The sequence below is a fragment of the Hevea brasiliensis genome, chromosome 2, assembly GCF_030052815.1.
Source record: "Hevea brasiliensis isolate MT/VB/25A 57/8 chromosome 2, ASM3005281v1, whole genome shotgun sequence".
Taxonomy (NCBI): Eukaryota; Viridiplantae; Streptophyta; class Magnoliopsida; order Malpighiales; family Euphorbiaceae; genus Hevea; species Hevea brasiliensis.
The window spans coordinates 122,262,758-122,283,134 of NC_079494.1; the positions used below are offsets into that span (position 1 = coordinate 122,262,758).

At 31.9% G+C, this 20,377-nt stretch overlaps 1 protein-coding gene across 9 annotated transcripts; it reads left to right on the plus strand.

Moving 5' to 3' along the window:
• Positions 1-5,836: 5,836 nt before the first annotated feature.
• Positions 5,837-16,326, plus strand: LOC110660640 (putative recombination initiation defects 3). 9 transcript variants are annotated; one of them, XR_009146712.1, is made up of 13 exons: positions 5,837-6,013; positions 7,013-7,163; positions 7,782-7,935; positions 8,032-8,166; positions 8,551-8,603; positions 8,715-8,900; positions 9,110-9,175; positions 9,278-9,327; positions 12,636-12,789; positions 13,034-13,115; positions 13,604-13,712; positions 13,959-14,036; positions 15,262-16,326. XR_009146712.1 is itself a non-coding variant. In XM_021818997.2 (12 exons), the coding sequence occupies exons 1-11, from the start codon at positions 5,949-5,951 to the stop codon at positions 13,708-13,710; spliced, it is 1,203 nt and encodes a 400-aa protein (XP_021674689.2). In that variant the 5' UTR covers positions 5,837-5,948; the 3' UTR covers positions 13,711-13,712; positions 13,951-14,328. The 9 variants fall into 9 exon arrangements, 3 of the variants coding, with proteins under 3 accessions (XP_021674689.2, XP_057997862.1, XP_057997878.1); XR_009146704.1 differs by having other exon boundaries at positions 13,951-14,036; positions 15,262-16,325; XR_009146717.1 differs by lacking the exon at positions 15,262-16,326 and adding an exon at positions 14,680-14,928.
• The last annotated feature ends 4,051 nt before the right edge of the window (positions 16,327-20,377 follow it).

A 20,377-nucleotide genomic window follows, 5' to 3' on the forward strand; every position in this document is an offset into this window, starting at 1 on the left:
CACGCTTGTTTCATTTACTGGTTGAACCAGTAGAACTACACCGACTTGCGGTGATTTTCATCATATCAATAGCACGGAAGCAATCGCAAATGATGTGACTGGATTTTGATTTGCGTTAGGGTCACATCTCGTGCCTAGTTGTTGAAAGAAATTCACGGCTTTATATGTTCAGCATAGTCAAACCGTTGATGTGCCAAATTTCTGTTGATAATAATAATAATTATTATTATTATTATTGATGTGCCAAATAGCCAAAAAAATATATATATAGGTTGCAAAAGGTTGCTTTATTTTTTAAAATATGATAAAAATTATAATTTAATATTTTTATTTTTTATAAAAAATTAAGTTAATTTATAAAATATATATTTTTTATAAATTAAATAATTTTTTTTAATTTATTATTTATAACACCACTAATTTTGAAATTTATTATTTTATGAATAATTATTTATATTTTATTTTATTTAAATTTTAAGAAGTTACTTAGAATTTTTCAGATGTTAGTTTGATTTTTTAAAAATATAAAACTTTGATGATTTTTAAAAATTAATTTAAAGACCACCTGATAAAATCAAAAATATATTTAGACTCTACGAATTTTTCTGAGTTTTTTAAAAATTTTTCAAAATTTTTAGGACTCATTTTCGGTCTCAAGACAGAGTAAAAATTTAAATTTTATATCCTGAATCGGACCGGTCGAATCGAACCGGACCAAATTGCACCGGCCATTTATTTTTCTTCTTTCTTCCGCGCACTAGCCTGACACTCCCTCTTTCTCTCCCGTTTTCTCTCTCCTCTCTCCTCTCTCCTCCTCTCACCGGGCCGTCATCGCCCCAGCCCGTCTCCCTCGCTGGCCGTCGCCTGAGGCGCCGAAAAAACACGCTTGAAGACGCCCCAACGCGCAGAGCGTCGTTTCATCTTTCCGCGCCGATTTCGGCCAATCCTGCCACAAATCGGACCGGATCTTATGTCAAACCTCTTCTACACCTCGAAAGCTTTCCATAAACACCAAGAACACCAAAATTCATCGAGCGGTTTGCCTAATTTTTGTCCAGAAAGTTTTAGCCCATTTCGATTTTTGGGTTAAGTTTCTCGCAAACTGTGAACCCCATGAGAAAACTGAGAGTACAGGAGTGCTGCGCTCGTCGAGAGCTTTGCGGAAATACTAATTTCAAAATGTTTCGACACCATTTTTCGGTAGGTCCTACGAAATTTCGTAGTGTTTTTTCGAGCACTAAATGAGTTTAGAAAATTTCGTAAAAATTATATACTAACCCCCGTGTTGTGGGCTTCGTGTAGGTACCTTCAATTTGTGAAAATTCAACGAATGCCCCCTTCTGTAAATTTCAGGCCGAACAGATATGCTACCGAAAAAGTCTTGAAATTGGGTCAAGATTTTAGCTACCCCACCATTAATAGATGTCCCGAGCGCGTTCCCGGGGTCGAAATCAGTATAGGTAAACCCAAACCTTACTTTTTTTTAATTATCTAGTGCTTGAATTGGATTAAAAATCCATAGAATATTCATGATAGTTTAAAAAATTATAATTCCTTTTACATTAGCTTAGTAATATTGATAAGGAAAGCGGGGCAAAGTTTTAGAATTTTTAGAACTCATTTGGATAGTTTTTGCAAAAGGGTTAATTATAAGGACTAAATTATAATTTTTCATATTATGATTGTTGACTGTTTGGATGGGCCCAGGAGGGCTATGTGATGTGATTGAGTTGTGGGTGTATGGTTTATGGATATAAAAGTGTGTTTTAAGCTCTTTTGCATGTTGGATAGGTCTTAGGTATAGGGGAGACTCTGCCAGATTTTCGGCACGACTTAGGACATCTTTGATCTTTTCTTAGTTTGTATTGAGTCAAATGTATTAAATAATTGTAATAAAATTATCAGGTGAGCCGGGACAGCCTTCCTCCTCCGCCCAGCCACCATAGTGACTTCGGTTAAGTTTGTAAGTAAAATATTAATTTTAATTGTAATTTCGATATTATTATATGTTCAAGCATGCCCATGCATCACTTATAAATATGTATCTATGTAGTTAAACACTAGGCACATTTTATGTTGCATTTATAATTGTTGAAGTGCCATGGATATTGTTTGTGATAATTTGAAGCAGTGTGTGTGCGTGGCGTGTGTGTGGTATGGTATTGGATATAGACAGGACGGGTAGACATGGCTTGAGAGATACTCGTTGGGACCCGGTCCTTCGGGATAGACACAGCTTGAGAGACAGTCGCTGGGACCCCACATTTGGTTTATTAAGCGAAAGTCCGACTTGAGAGACACTCGCTGGCAGAGGTTGGATTAAAAAGACTGTATAGGGGATCAACTCCCATATATGTATTGTTTGACAGTATTAGGTATGTGAGTGCTCCAAATTGACTTTTTGCTGTTATGATCTAAAAATTATGACGATGTTACATTTCATTCCACATTGTGCATTAGCTTTAGATAGCTATAGAGATTATGGTTAAAATTGATATTTTACTCTCTGAGTCGAACGCTTACTCCTATTCATCTATTTTTTTACAGGCTATAGGAAGATTATTTGTTATGGCTAACCTGCTCTTCTTCTTCATCACAAGTCCATTGATAGTATTTAATGTATTTTATACAATTGAGTTAAATTTTAAACTCCGCATGTATTAGAAGCACTTAGTTTTACTTTGGGTCTGTATTATAAAAGTTATGTTGGACCTGTAAAATTATTAATTGTATGCATGATAGGATTGAATGAGGGAGTTGAGCTCCCATTTGAGTTATGACATTTTGATTATGTGGAGGGTGAGCTGAGCTTCCCAATTTATTATATATTGTGTTTACAGATCGGGGGAGTCAAAAACTTCCCATTAAATGGTCCATTTTACGGCTGAACTTTATCCGGTTGAATTCTTAAAATTGAGCCCAAATGGGCCTTAGAGTTAGGTTCAGGAATAGTTAGGCTTATTACGGGTTTCGGTGGCTTTAGGCTGACTCAGATCCTAGTGCTGGTCCGGCCCATAAGTTGGGTCGTGACATTACTAATAAATTAAAAACTATAATATTTTATTCAAATACATTTTATAATGTTTATATATTCACAACAGTTTGATCATTTATATTTGAGTTAATTATTCTGATTATAATTAATTAAAAATAAATTTTAATAAAATAGCTATTTTATTAATAAAATACACAATAGATCAAATTATTTTTTATAAAAAAATTAAAAAAAAATTCAATATAATTTATCATATATCTCAAAGATTAAGTTATAAAATATTCTATTGTTATATATTTTTATCTTATTAAATGTAATTTTAATGCTATGATTAAGAGATTAAAAATATATATTTTTATGAATTAATAAACAATTTAAATTATAATAAAAAATAAATTTACTTACTAATTGAATTAAAATGAAGATTAAAGTTTATGATTTTTCAAGTCCAACTAAATATACCTACTCTTTATTTTTTTTTTTTTCTCTATAGAAAATGGAGAGAATACTCTAGAATTATTCTGTAGACTAGAATTATAGAATGGCCAAGTTATAGGTTCTATTTTATAGGATGAAGAAAAAGTAAGAATACCCAAATTCATACCACTGGATCAAATAAAAATTAATTTATTATAGATTTAAAATATAAATATATAAAATTTATATATTTAATAGATAAATTATATTATATATTTTTTATTTTTTATTTATAATAAATTAAATTTAAATAAAAAAACTCATAAATAAAAATATACATACGATTATTTATGCTACAAAATTTCCCCTTTCTTCTCTCCTTCTCTCAATGGTCTTCGAAGGCGATGATCAATTGTGCTTTTGAGATGACGCCCAGTAGCCTAGCCTATCTAAACATTTGAAAATTCTTTCAATCTGACCAACCAAAAATTCTCCTATTTATGATTGGCCACTTACGAACTCAATGGGAAATTCATATGATAACATTGTAAATTTAATTATTGGTCCATATCCTGTACCACATTAGCCATTAGTCTAAGATCATTAATGAAATCATAATTATATTATATGTTTTATAATTTTATTTAATTATTTAAAAATATCATGTAATAAAATAGTAATTATATTATATAACTAATTATAGTTTAAACAATATCATAGTTATTGTATATAAAATATATATATATATAATTATAATTACTTATTTTATTTATTTCTTTTATCATGGTCATTAACACTTCATCCAATCATAAAATCCATCAACATGCTCAATCGTAACCTCTAACACTCAACAACCATCATCATTATGGTTGTTATTATTAATATATGCATAATTTGTTTTAAACTGAATAGCAATTAAATTGAACTGAATTTTTTTTTTAAATTATATTTAATTTTATTTTATTTTTTTAAAAAAAGTTGATTTAATTTTAATAGAAAAAAAAAATAAAAAAAACTGAACTGACCGAATTATAAAACGCATCATTTTACACAATGCATGTATCAACATTTCACCTGCTCTACTACAATCATATTAAACCGCATTCACCCTCGCTGCCTCAAACATCAATTCACCCATGACCCACCCCCAAAATTATCTGTCTCTCATTCTTTTTATTCTTCCTCTTCTTCTTTCTCCACACATGCCACGCCCTTTGACAAACCCACCAGCCATAGCCAATCCCATAGCAACATACCCATCGCCATCTCCTTCAATCTACCCATTTCCATCCCTCTTCACTTCTTAGTCAACCTCGAAGCCTCACATTTGTAGCATTTGCTTTTGCTTCTGAGTTCTTAATTCTACCTCACAGTGCTTCTGTTTCTCATTCGCCTCACAGTGCTTCTTAGACCTCACAGTGCTTATTAGATAGAGAACCACATATGTTACAGCTTTCCTATAGGATGATTGGCGCATTTCCAAATCTGGGGGATGATTGGGTCTTGGCGGTTTACTAGTCTTCTTTTGCGGATGACTGGATGTTTTGATGATTGAATCAATCTTGCATAAATGTTGGGGCTTGCTAGTATTCTTCTATATGTCATAAATTTTGTGCAAGATAGTTTATCATTCTTCAATCATACATTTATTCCAAACATATTTTTATGAATTCAATTTAAATATATATTTTAAATTTCAACATAACAGATATGAAAATTACGTTTGATTTTAATTACATTTTGAATTCCAGCATGCGACATAGTCTAAAGATATATTATTTGCTATTGGGGATGACTTCTTCTTAATTTATTTTATTATTATTTTTTTTAATTTTTGGATAAAGGATCCATTAATACACAACTAAAATGAATAAGAGCTTTTCAGCTACTAATTGAGACTCATTAAGTAGAGGGTATTCAAAATAAACTATTTTAAAAAGACATTAAATAAATCTCATATTATTATGAGAAACAAATGCATGGAATGCAATATGTATTTTCCTTCATGATATTTCTTTAAAATTTACTATTAATTATTGAGACTCATACAAAATTTACTATAATTAATAATTAAAATTAAATTGTTGTGCAAACATATCGTATCAACTACAAATTGGAAAGTAACTTCCATAAATAGACAAAGACAATGAATGGAATCGTTGTTGCTAGGCCCGCCAGTGAACAAAAATAGAAAGGAATATGGGCTTGGCTAAAGCAATCAGGGCCCTCTTACCTAATAATGGCCCACGAGAAAAAAAACGTTACCCAACGGGCCGAAGCTCAGCTCATGAGTCCTAAAGTGCAAAGTCCCATTCCCGCCATGCCCAATGCCGCCCATAATTTTTAACCGCGGCGATTCACTCTTCTGTTTTTTGTTCAGCTCCTTTTGTTCAGCTCCCAAGTCCCAACTCCTAACAGCTCTCTCTCTCTCTCTCTCTCATCCTAAGAAGTTCAAAGTTCAAACCATAGTATTGTTCAATTCAAAAATCAATTTATTCTCTGCCATCGGAACTTAGGGTTTCACTTCGCCTTTGAAATGAAGTTGAAGATCAACAAAGCCTGTGATCTCAACTCTATTTCGGTCCTTCCTCCTCAATCAAGGTTCGATTTCACTTCGTCACTCTTTCTGTTTGTTTTCTCAGAAAGTGCACGAAATCTCAACAACTTCTGAGCTCTAAAAATCTTCACATTTTCACTCTATGGAGTCTTAAGCTATTTTGTTATGGTTTTGTTGAGTAAGCTTTCCAGATTTCAGAAATTCAAATAGCAGGAAATTCAATTGTCATCTTTTACTTTTTCTCGGTTTTCTCAGTGGCCAAACATAGACCATAAGCATGCATTTTCCTTCGCATTTTGAAATTTGAATGTTTTGGACATGATTTGAAGGATATCAAATTTTATTAATTTCTCTGTAAGATACGCTTGTTTGCTGTAAAATCTAGATAATTTCATTTATTTCTCAGCATAAGTTTGTCCTTGTAGAATATTTTAGTCTAACATGGCCTTTAATAGCTTCTTAGCTTAGTTTTTTGTTTTTTGTTTTTTGTTTTTTTTTTTAAATAAAAATTGCCAGTCATAAACTGCTTTTCCACTATGATTCTTCTCACCTCTGTCATTGGCTTTTGTGATTTTCCTAAAGGCTGAATGCTATCTACTTTGAGAAAAATACTCAGAATTTAGACCTAATCTTATGAGTTCATTATTTATTTCTGCTGAAACTATAAAGACTATATGTCATGGTTTTATTTTTTAGTTATTTAATTTAATTCCTTCTTCTTCTCCATTATTACTCTGTAACCGAACAAAGGAAATGAAAATTGCATCTGTTTGTTTTGGACTATTCTTGTATTTCTTCACTTATGTGTATTTGTTGGGATCATATCTTTTTTTTTTTTTTTCCTTTCCCATGTCATGCCTCTACTTTGGTTCATTTCATGACGTAGGGAGAGAGAGAAACATTTTTGAACTTCGAAACATTGTAATTTAGGACCTGGGAAAGTATGGAATTCTGCTAGATATGAGAGCATGCGTACAGAAAGTTGGCCTTATTTTGAAAATGTTGTGCTTTGTCATTTACTCTGTTTTATTAATCATATAAAGGAGACCGAGTGCTATTCCAACTGGACTACAAGCATCACAGCTTAGATCGCAAACATCACAGCAATCATTTTCACAGGGAATTTCATCGCAGCGTGGCATGTTTTCTCAGCTATCTCAGACCTCTTTTGATGAAGCTCTGACAAATGACCAGGTTGAATCTCATTTCTGCTTTTAGTCGATGACAAAATTTAAAGCAAGAAAATGAGTTTCGAGTATTTTGAAAGCTTTGGGTGTTCTGACCCATGAATGAAAACTAAATGTAGATTTGCTCTCTCTATCTCTCTACAAAAATGACAAAAGTAGAATGTAATTTTCATGAACAGGATCCTTTTTAGGTTCGTATGGTCATTATAAAGTATGAAGATCTAATTTTCTCACATTGCATTACTCATTGATCATTGGCCATGAAAGAAAGAGAACTGTTCTTATTTTAGGTGTCTTTCTATTGGCATTCTGCTTTTTCCCCCCAGTAGCAGATGTTTTCTAGTCGTTAGACTTTGAAGGAGGAAAAATCCCTGAGATTATGAGTTTTGCCTCTTTACAACTTCTTTTAGATTCCTTCTCCTGGGCAGTTTCCTAGTCCGAATTCTTTCCTATCTCATCTTTGCCAAACATTGAAAATAGACCTATGGCATTAATAATGTAAAACTGAAAGATATTATCTTCATTTTTATTATTGATAGATCAAAAGTGAACTAAACCAAAATAAAATAAAGTGTATTCATTGTTATGCCCTTCTCCATTGTGTTTGTTCATTTACTATTTACAGAGAGTTAGTTCTCAAGAGCGAGAGAACTCTGTGAAGAAGACATCTTGCTTGCCCCTAGTTAGCTATGCACGTGAAGAAAGCCAAATGCCGATCTCAAGATCTACTTCCAATTTAATGCGTAAATGGAATCCAATATCTGTTCCAGATCATAAATGTAAGTTTTCACTTTAGGGTGGAAAAAAAAGTTATAATGAAAAGTGCTTAGTGGCTTTCTTTGAATGGTATACCAAGTTTGTATTTACTTGAGCAGGTCAGGTACTGGAAGAACTTGAGCACCGGATTGGAATGATGGAAACTTCATTAAACAAGTTTGGAATGATCTTGGGTTCCGTTCAGAGTGATGTCATGCAAGTGAACAAGGGAACAAAAGAAGTATCACTGGAGAGTGAGTAACCCAAGTCTTTGATATATTGGATGGTAGGAGCTCTGGAGGAAAATTTTAGCTCTGTGACAATAGTTGGTTCTATTGTCACAAAACCTTATTGAGGATTTTAAAATTTCCATAATTTTGAAGTTGAACGCAGTTCAATAATCAACTGAATATTTTTATTTATTTATTTATTAAATGTGATTCATGTTCCATCTGCTGTTATTTCAAAAGATAGAATGTCAAACCATTTTTCTAATAGTTTCCCAGCTGTCTCATGGCAAATGATCATCAAAAGGAAACATAAAGTGACTGTTTGACAATTTTGATCTCATTGCTATAATGTAAAGAACCTTTAGCACAAAATTTTAAGTTATAATTTCTTGTACAATTGTCATGCAGTGGAAGGCATACGACAGAAATTAATTGTCCTTGAAACCTCACTGCAGCTAATGGTAACAGCAGTATACTTTTGTGCCTTTTGACTTTCAACATCTGCCTGCCTTCTTATCAGTGTGTCAATGAAAGTGAACTTTTTATGACGTAACTGAGGTGTTGAAAACCAGATCAAGGGACAAGAAGATACTAAATTTACTCTTGATGGGAACTTGAAATCTATATCTGATCAACTGAGCAAGGATATGTATCAAGATAAATCACAACAGATTTTCTCGGTGCTTTCTGCCTTATCAAAGCAGATGGAAGCTTCTCTGCTGAAATTACATAATGACCTCCGCATGACCTTTACCAAAGTAATGCAGGCATGTATGATGTTTTGCGAATAATGGTGGTAACTCTTGCAAATATGAAAAATATAATATTAACTTGTACTCCATTTCTTAGCTTAACAAAAAAATTCTCAATTTCTCACCTTACCAGAGATTACAACTTGCTGTTTTAAGTACTGCAATATTTCTCAGCTTGTTCATAGCTTTTTAGTTCATCATTTCCATCCTTGCAGGTAACAGCTTGCAACCTGAAAACCCTCAACCAAAGTAGCCCGTCAATTGCTGTGCTTCCACGAAAGGTATTTCGTTCTTCTAAACAAACAACGTAATAACTTTTCCAAGCAGTCAACATTTAAGAGCATAAATTCTCAGAAAACCTTTTACCCTTGTAAATTTTGCAGGTTACTGGCTGTTATACCGCTCCACAAAGAAAGCAGGAGTCCCCTGGGAAGTATGCAGAACTCTCTCTTTCTTTTGTTCTTTGCATCTTTATAGTGATCTTTTTTATTTCTATTTAGTTATATATATATATATATATAGTTGATAGTTAGCAGTGTATACTAATGGGGATCTGTATTCCATCTGTAATGGTTTTGTTGAGGTCTAAATAATGAGAATAATAAAAATATAAATATATGAATAAAAAAATAAATATATGAATATAAAAGAATAATGATAAATAGAAAATAAGAAGAAGTATAGAGAAGATAGAGATAGATAGTAAAAATATAGTAGTATAGAAGAAAAATAAATATAAATAATTAATATTAGATAGAGAAAGTATAAATAACAAGAGAGAAAAACAAATAAAAGAAAAAAGAAAAAAAGGAAGAAAAAAATTTTTTAAAAGATGAGATGAATTTGATTGAATGAGATTTGAATGGAGATGTGATTTGAATGATGATGAGATGGACATGATGATGAGGATGTTTATGGTGATTTTATTTTAGTTTTGATTTTGAGGAGTGAAATTGCAATTGAAAAATGAATTTTAATAACCTAAATAATACTAGTACTACTACTATATAAAAACTAAAAAGAAAAAAAAGTACTTTGAAAAAAAAAAAGTGCAAAAGATATCTTAACTAATGAGACTTTCAGAAAAGCCAGAAAATAGAGAGAGATGCAAGAATAGGAGACAAAGAGGATTGCAAGAAGAATGCAAGCAGAGGATGGAGAGGATTTCAAGTCAACATGGGGTTGGTGGTGTTGTTGTCAAGTGGAATCAAATCAAGAAAAAAAATGAGAAAAAAAAATAAAAAAAAAAAAAAAAAAAAAAAAAAAAAGAAAAAAAAAAAAAAAAAAAAAAAAAAAGAAAAAGTATGAAGAGAAGGTATGAAGAAGGATGATATATGAAGATGGATGATGGAGAGAAGAGAGAAAGAGAGATTAGAAAAAGAAAAAAAAAGGAGAGTCTAAAAGAATGGACCACCCTCAAAAGAAAGAGGAAAAATGGGTGAAATGAAAAAAGAAAAAGAAAAGAAAAAGAGAAAAAGAGAAAAAAATAAAATAAATAAAATAATAATGAAATATATGATGCATAAAACAATAAAGAAAAAAAAAAAAAAAAAAAAAAGTAAAAGAAAAGTAAAGCCTTTGAAAAAAATATATGAGAAAGAGAAAAAAAAAAGAAGAAAGAAGATTATAGATTATAGAAAGAGAGAAAGAAGAAAAGAGAAAATCTTCAAGTTTAAAGGAATAAAAAAGAAAAAAAAAAAAAAAAAAAAAAGAATAAAAGATGAAAAAAAGAAAGAAAGAATATTTTATTTTTCTTTTTAATAATAATTAAAAATAAAATGTAATATAATATAATATAAAAAAAAAAAAAAAGAAAAGAAAAAAAAAAAAAAAAAAAAAATTAAAAGAAAAAAAAAAAAGAAAAAGAGAGAAAGAGTAAAAAAGGTGTGGGACGATGAAAAAAAAATTGAAGTGTGTGAAGTGTTTGAGGAGAGAGAGAGACACATTTTTATTATAATTATTTAATAATATTCTAAAAAAAAAAAAAAATGATGATGAATGGAGGAGGAGTATTTTAGTACCTATTTTTAAAAATAAGTGAAACATACAGAGTTGCTCAAACTATAGGAGAATTAAACTCATGAGTCATACTATGGAGTTGTGGAGCATTGACTACGTCATGATACTTCTATCTCTCCCAATCAATTTGATTTCATGCCCGGTCGTTCAATTATGGAAGCAATCTTTCTCATTAGAAACTTGATGGAGAAATATAAAGATATGAAGAAAGATCTACACATGGTTTTTATTGATTTGGAGAAGGTTTATGATAGTGTTCCAAGAGATGTCTTATGGAATGTGTTAGAACAAAAGAGGGTATCTATTAGGTACATACAAGTGTTGAAAGATATGTATGAAGGAGCAACTACTATTGCGCACACAATGGGAGGGGACACAAGAGATTTTCCGATCTCAATTGGATTACACCAAGGATCAGCCATAAGCCCTTACCTTTTTACATTAGTTTTAGATGAATTGACGAAACATATACAAGAGAGTATTCCTTGGTGCATGATGTTTGCGGATGATATTGTTCTGATAGATGAAACACGAGAAGGAGTCGATAAAAAGCTAGAGCTTTGGAGAAGTACTCTAGAGTCAAAGGGTTTTAAGATAAGTAGAACGAAGACAGAATACATGCAATTACAAGTTCAGTGAAGGCCAAACTGGTGATAGGGAAGGAGTTAGTTTGAATGGAGTGGTACTGTACCAAAGTAATCACTTTAAATATCTAGGCTCAGTCCTTCAAGTAGATGGGGGATGTGAGGAGGATGTTAGTCATAGGATTAAAGCCAGATGGTTGAAGTAGAGACGTGCCACGGGAGTTTTATGTGATCGTAAGATTCCCAATAAGTTGAAAGAAAAATTTTACTGTACAGCCATACGACCGGTTATGTTATATGGTAGTGAGTGTTGGACACAGAAAGAGTCGTATGCGTCTAAGATAAGCGTTGTAGAGATGAGAATGTTAAGTTGGATGAGTGGCCATACTAAATTAGATAAAGTCCGTAATGAGAGTATTAGAGAAAAGGTAGGAGTGGTACCAATTGAAGATAAGTTGAGGAAAGGGAGATTGAGGTGAAACGGTCATGTGAAGCGTAGACATACGGAGGCTCCAGTTAGATAAGTAGAGCACATTAGGTTAGAGAATAGAAAGAAAAAAAGGGATAAACCTAAATTGACTTGGAAGAGAGTAGTACAACATGACCTAGAAGCATCACACATTTCTGAGGATTTAACCTAAAATCGTTTAGAGTGGAGAAAGCGAATCCATATAGCCGACCCTAAATTTTTTGGATAAAGGCATAGTTGAGTTGAGTTAAATATATGAACCATGGAAAGAAATCAGGAAGGAATTTATATTTTGATTGATGCAAATCATGGTTGATCTCTGAGGACTAATATCTGCATCAATGTATCTGCAGTTAAAGGACTAGAAATTTTTTCAGTATGTTTGACTTGTGTAACTCAGTTTTTATGCTCCCACAAATGTCTGTTTTCTATATCTTTTTATCCTAATTTCTAGATGTTTCATGCAATAAAAAACAGCCAAATGCCCACACATGAGATATATATGTTTCATGGTGCTTGGCTGCTTGCATTTGTTTGCTTGGAATTGATTACCTGTCCAAATTAGATCTCCTATTTTCATATATGTAAGTTCTGTAGTTCTTAAGCTTTGCTACGTTTATCACAGCACCTAACCCCTTGAGAATTGTCAATGCTTTTTCTTTATTTCAGTCCAGCCATGCCTCGAAGGGCCTGTGGGCAAGTAACAGTGTGTCCAAAGATAGAAATGGGAGCTTGGAACACTGTAAGGCCTGAGCAAGCTACATTCACACAAAGGGCATCCCACAAGGAGGAGAAGCGCAAAGGAGTTTCTTCCTTTCAGAAGGTAGTTCTTATTTCGTGTTAACATGTGTGTGTACATGCTTTTTGTATCCTTGTTCAATGAAAGTACTTTGTTGTCTGATATTTCTGCATCTTACAGAATTGAACCAAGTTGCATTCCTTAAACTGATTGGCAAAAACTCATCTTTTACTGTATTAGTTTCAAAAGAATTTCTGCTTACAAATTTTTTTGAGCGATTTAAACAGTTTGTTTCATTAACTATTTGAGATGGTACTCCACTGTGCAGGAAAAACAATGTAGTGTTATCGTTGAATCAGATGAGGAGATTGATGGAGGTTTTTCCTGCTTAATTGACGAGAAGGAAACAGGTATTTAATGAAGCCTTTTTTTTTAGGGTTTATTATTATTGCTGATAATTACTCTGTCGTCTCTGTTCAAAAAATTTCCTAGGGAGGGTACATGCTGCAACTGCAATGTTCAATAGAAGTTTTTAGGATAGTTTTATAATTAGACGAAACTTTTAGCTAGCATTATGTATATAAAAGGATCATATTTTGGATTATTCTTTTGCCCAGAGAACATTATACATTCACTAGCCATGCTTACAGAGCTATTTTGAAGAGCTATTAGCTGCAATCCTGAAGTTTTAAATTGAGTCTATTAATTCAGTGACACATGCACTCACCGAAGATTCAGACTTTTTTTTTTCTCTTTTTTGAGGAGGGGGGTGAGGGGGGGGGGGGGGGGGGGGGGGGGGGGGGGGGGGGGGGGGGGGGGTGGGGGGGGGTGGGGGGGGGTGGGGTGGGGTTGTGGAGCACTATTATTGCTATAAACTTTACCTGTTTCCTCGGGCAAGGCATTGGAAACTACATGATTGATGAAGCAGCAGAAGAGTCTGAGCGAATTCTGAGAAGAGCAAGGAGGCAAAAGAGAAAATACTGTAATCCAATAATTATTAATTGAAGGTATGCCTGCACCCATTGCATTTCCTTTATTCTCCGCTGCCCCTCTGAAGTTTCTTATAAATCTTGCCTTAATAGATTGAACTCCCTATGATTGAGGAATTCTAATAATGCAATGTAATTTAATTAAATTTTTAATTGAATTCAATAGAATATTTGATTGTATTATAGCCTACTAAACATAGCTTACTAAAACCAAGAATGTAAAATGCATATTGATTTGAATGTGTTTCTATGCTAGTTGTGCAGATGAAAGATTTCTCTTTTCATGAAGTATTGACGGTTTTGAATGAATTCTTGCCAATGTCCCTAATTCATTTGTCCCAGGTAAGCTTTTTTTATGAGCTTTGATTAGATTAGCATTTTTTTCCAAAATTGAGACGCTCCCCTGTATCTTTACTTCAAAAATAGGTGACCAAATATCTGAGGTGTATGTGCAATAATTAGCGGTATGATCAGTAGATTTTTTTTTTTGGGTTGGTATTCTAAAAATTTTAAGGGGATTGAGTTGTAAGAATTTAATTTTTAAACTCATGGATTAGGAAGTAAGCACTTAGCTATTAGCCTATTAGACTACTGATTTAATAACCAGTATGACCAGTACATGTGCTTGGAAGAAGGGTGCCTTTCTATATCATGCCCTTGATAGTCTTTTCCCGCTTAAATTCCTTTCCTTGAGGAAGAGAAATGTGTCACAAGCCACGGTTAATTCCATGAATAAACTTACCAAGAAAGGAGAAAAGAAAAGCAATTAAAACTGAGTTGGAAGCTAACTACCAATGCTTAATTCGAACGACTATCAATAAACGCTAAACATTGCTTGAATTGTTCACCTAAAAGAAGCATGTGATGTAACTATCAATAAGCTGTTCATGAATAATTGCACGCATGCTAGAAACAAAGAGGGGTGGGATGACCTCACAAGACAGGCTTTGTCGAGGTAATTGCACACATCCTTGATGTTTAACAGTTGGATCTGTCTCAAGGGAAAGGAGCATGTCTTGTCCGCTGAAAATTTTCGAGTTGGGTCTATCATCCTGTGGCATTTCAAAGCCCAAATGCGCCTTTCGTGGGTAATGCTGGGCACGACAGCTTAAAAGATGCGGAGGACTGTGTGCATGGCCTATGCGATAAAAATTCGGTGGCTCTCTCCTAGGGGTGGTCATTCTTGCGGTTTCAGTTTTAATTCGATTTTAATTTAATGATTATTTTTTAAAAGGAAAAAAAAAATCCATTTGAGCTCATTAGTTTTGATTAAATTTTAAAAAAGAAAAAAAAAAGATTCAATTTAAATCAGTTTGAGCCTCAAATTAAATAAGATTGATTTCAACTCGGTTTTAAATTCAAAACAGACCGTCATTAGTTCTATTCTCCTAATCATGAATCCCCATTTTAAGAAGTCGGAAGTCTTATTTTCATCTCCCATAGAATTGTATAAGTAAATTACATTATATTAAAAATGTATTTTTGAATTGCTTACGTTGCATGTTTCCCTTTTTTGTGAAAAAAAAAAATGAATGTACAATAACCATTCCTGTATTGCCTTTATTAGGAGGAATTGTATAATATGCTTCTATAACCTTTATAAATGGGGAATGCATAATTTGGAGGCTTTGTAAGACTGTCGGCAATGCGTTGTGGGACTGAGAGTCCTCAATATAAAGATAGTATAGACCATTCTCTCTCTAGTCTCTGAAGAGAGACTTTTCTCTAAAGTTTCTTTTGTCATACGAGGCTAGTACTGTTCTGTTGGTTCTGAGTCATGCAAGAGGGTGCACTAGTTTTAGCCTTGGGAATGGTGTTTTATGGGTGCTTTTGGCAGCCAACTTTGATGGTCACCAACCCTAAACAGCTAAAGGAGATTGAGATTGTTGGTTGAGCTCTACCTTTCGCTCTCTTTATTTGTCAGTTTTCCTTGGGTTGCATGGCTTTGGGTTCTTCAGTGTTTTACTTGGCTCTTTGCTTGGCTACTTCGTGATGGTTGTTGTGGCTGAGATTGGGTTTTTCTCCTTTGCATGGCCGTCGTAGAAGGATTCCCTTGCTATGTGTGAAGTGCAACGCTGTAGCGCTCTGAAGATGCGGATCCTCTTTCGGGTTCAGATTGCTAAACGATTAGCCTAGGATTCTGCTGTTGGGTTGGGCCTGTTCTCTCGTAGGCTAAGCTACAGAATTATTAGGATCCATTATGTTTGCGCAGTGGCCTTGTACAGTTACTAGGCTTGGAAATTTGCTGCTTCGGGCTTTGAACCTTGCATTCCGTGCTCCGGACCATTAAAAACTAACACCTGCGTCACATCCACATTCCTTATTCTATAAATAAATCATTATTGTTATATATCCATGAGCAAAAGATAATGAAAAGGATTTGGGCCCTTAGTCACAAGTTGGTAAAGCGACAATTCTTCTTCTTCTTCTTTTGTTTTAACGATTCTCTTTTTTTGTTGTAGAGGCAACTAATTAAATTTTGATGTAATTATGTTTTTGATATAAGAAGTTTCACTTTCTAGTGTTGCTTATGAGGCAAGTTCTTGCACAGATAATGTAATGGAGGTTGTTTATATGTTTATCAACATTAAACTAATGATTAGATTAGTAGAATGTTACTTGCCCATCAAATGCCTTTTTTATTTCTCAAAGAGGAAAGCTTTCTTGTCTTATTAGGGAATGAAGATATAAGAAATGCCTATAATTTCAATGATTTAACGAAGACCTCATTGCCTTATATCATATCCTTATCAACCCTTTATATGTTCCTTCAAATTGGAATTGTTAACAAAAATCTATATATTTTACAATTTTTATTATTAATTCAATACAAATATGAATTGTTTTGTATTTCTTTTTCCTTTCTTTTTTTATTTCTTCTATGTTATTTTTCTTTTATTTTCAACTTACAAAATTGAAGGTGAGATTACGTTGGGATGTAAAACTAGTTTTGAAATCCTTATCGATAAGTTTAAACTTTTAAATTGAGTAGTTTATTGACATTATTATTAAATTCTTTCAAATCAAAATATTTAAAAAATCTAATTCTGATGGTCTCTATTAATTAAATTTCAACATAAAATAAAATAAATTTATATTTATTCATACTTCAAGTTTAATCGGCATTTGTAAGTCAAATTCTTTATACTAAAAGAAAAAATTGAAAATCTTTTGCCCTAAAGTATATATATATATTTGTTTTCTTTAGTTAGAGTTTGTTGTTGATCATGGATTTGTTCTACCATTTTGATTATCATGATTCCACTAATTCCTTAGGTTGGCCAACTTATAATCCTTCCTCATGTATTAAAGTGGATTTCACCTCCATAACGCGGGATAAATTTTTATGATTATCCCTAAAATTTAGAAGTTGTAATAAAAATAAACTTAAAAATGTAATAGAAAATTCTTTAAATTTTGAAATGTTACACAATAAAAATTTTTATAACCCTTAATAGTTAGTTTATAGGTAACACGTCGATGTGGACAATCCAGAATGATGGTAACGTAAATAATTGTTATTGTTTTTTGAAGGCAAAATCCCTCTAATCAATTGTTATACATTTAATACTTCAATATCTTGTACGGTTGAATTCTTTCATACTTCACATATAAAGAAAATTATAGCTGATTTTGCATCACGCAAAGGAGAAAAAATTATCCATGTCACTATCGTTCTAAATTGTCCACATCATAATGTTGTTTACAAATCAACTATTGAGAGTTAAAAGGATTTTAATGTATACAATTTTAAAATTTAAGAGATTTTATATTATATTTTTAAATTTAAAAATAATTTTATTATATCCTTTAAAATTCAGAGACAACTATTAAAAGTTATCCACTTTTTTATCCACTTTCTAAGTGCAATACAATTTCACCTCTTTTTTGGATGGGATTCATTCAATTTTGAGATGATGGGTTTTCATCAAAAGATAGAGCATCCAATCCAATGCTTAAAAAGAGTGGTGGTGGTTGGAGTGGAAAGAGCCAAAACTCATATATTGGAGAAACAATCAAAACCTACCCACTCACATTAGTTGAAGAAGTTAACTTGCCATGGTCAGATAAGTTGTATCAATGAAGTTTAGTATCCTAACTGGCTTTATTATGATCATTGCCACTAACTTAAATAAACAATCAATTATAATTAGCTTCAAGGATGAAAATGAAGCGCATTTGGCTATTACTGATGGATGAACATCACATACCCTCAAAACCACATTTCGGTTTTCATTAAGGAATTAATTTATTGTATATTCACTTAACTACTATTAGCTTCTAGTATTTGCCGTCCTACCAAATTGGATCACCTGGATAGATGACATCATTTAGAGAGACCTTACATTGAGAACCACCAATCACCAAATTAATGTTGGATGCTTTGATTTTTGTAATGTAATGACCTAATCTGACAATAGGATTTCAACCAACTTTGTGCTATATATATATATATATTAAATTGGGTTAGATCTGGCTGAATAGAGAATAAAATAGGGTAACTTGAATTACACTAAAATATATGATATTTATGGAGTTTGGTCTCCAACTGATGAATTTATGAACAATCATGGTTATATTCCATGGTGGTTAAAGTAATCGTCACTGATATTTTTCATCTGCATTACACCCATTGTCTCCATCTGCATGTAGATGGAAAGTTGGTGGAAAACGATTGGATTAGAAATGAGTGCTTGCTGTGGTCTTCTGTGTCCATTCCCCATTTCTATGACCCTCTGCCTTTAATAATATTGATTATCTTCAAGGGAAAGCAACAAAAAAGATGCCTGCCTAAATGTTAGCATGCTAAAGCTTTATAAGGCTCCTCCTCCCCACCCTTACCCCAAATAAAATTCTTAACATTCAGCTACTCACATAATTATTTTCTTCTTCTTAATATTCAGAAAAAATATGCAACAACTGTCTTTTAGTTTCCCTGGTTTAGCAATCTATAATCTGTAGACTGTAGTTAGTAAATTGAAATATAATGGTGAGACAGTAAGTTATATGTTTCAATGTCCTAGCAGGCTGCACAAAAATAATATGTATAATATTGAAGACTAGGTTTCAAATTAGTAGTCCTCCATTACTGGCTGAAAAAAGAATTCTTGTTCCCTTTGCCTGTAGAACCATAACACACTCACCAATAACTCTTTCTAGATTCCGTATTTTGAACATAAACCCAATTTGCAAACTCATTCCTACTTGCAAATAATGTTAGATTTCATACTTGATTGTCCTACTATATATTATCCCTAATTGTTATAATAATCATTACTACTGGGTATCCTAATTTCAAATACAGTTTTTCTAATGGGTACAAATATACATCATTTAACATACTTTATTTGTATGAAAATTTATAATTTTAATGACAAATAAATAATATAGAAAACTGTAATAAATGAGTGCAAATTCGTTTAATAAATTACAAATCGTAGTTTCTCATTTAAATAGGATGCATTAAATAAATATTAATGAATATATTTTTACACCTTTTAAAAAAGATATTTTAAAGATTTCTATACCCTTAGTTGTTGTATTCTCTTCTCCACCATATATATATGTTTGGTATTGAAGTTTAAATTTATATTTTAAAAGTTATTTCTTTAAATAGTGGAAAAAATATTTTAAATTGTTTCGAAGCTGATATTTTTCTTAATAATAATAATAATAATTCAAAAAACAATAGTAATAAGAGAATGTGGAAAAACATGGATGAATGGGATGGGAGCATCTGAAAGTGAAGAGGTTAGCATAGCAATTGTCTCATATGGGCCTGGCCCCAACGAGTCGCCATTGGAGTCGGTAAATGAGTGGACCCAATTTTTATATATTAATTATAAAAATATTAAAATAATTATTTTATTATTAATTTTAAAACCCAATATATATATATATATATAAAAAATATTGCTTTAGTGGGTGGGGAACTAACTGAAACTCCATTAAATCACCTGAGGCCTAACCTTCCAATGGCAAGCTGTTGCCAATATTTTTGCATGCCTTTGTGTCTCTCTGTCGTTCTTTCCCGTGCAAGCCTGTCCTTAATGTTTTTTGTTAACGGTAAAATTTTAGGATATATATATATATATATAACACAAATTTAAAACTTAAAATTTTAAAAATTACTTTGAAAATATTAAATTAAAATTTATTAATTATAAAAAACACAAATATTTTGAATATTTATGCATTACAAAATAAGGGATGTTAATTTAATAGAACTATTTTTTTTTTATCTGGTTTCAATTCATGAATAGTTTCTATTAAAATAGGAAAACTAGAAGTGAAGGTGAATGGAAAATTTTAAGAGGAGGTGTTTAAATTCAAGGCAAATTTCAGATTTGAATTCAAAAAGGAACCATCCATCATTACCACCATAATAGCATTTCACCAAAAGTGCTTTGCTCATTAACAAGCCACTAATTATATTTCTTTTTTAAGAAACACCAATTATATATGAGTGTATCTATTTTAAATTTAAACTTAAATAAAAATAAGTTTAATAATAATTAAATTAAATATTTATATTTAAATATACATAAAATTAATTAAAATATATAAAATATATGAATTCATCGATGAATTATTCTCATATAAGTTTAAACTTTATAATCCTTACATATATTTTTAATAAATAATAAAAATATATAAATGTTACTTGCTGCTTAATAAATTAT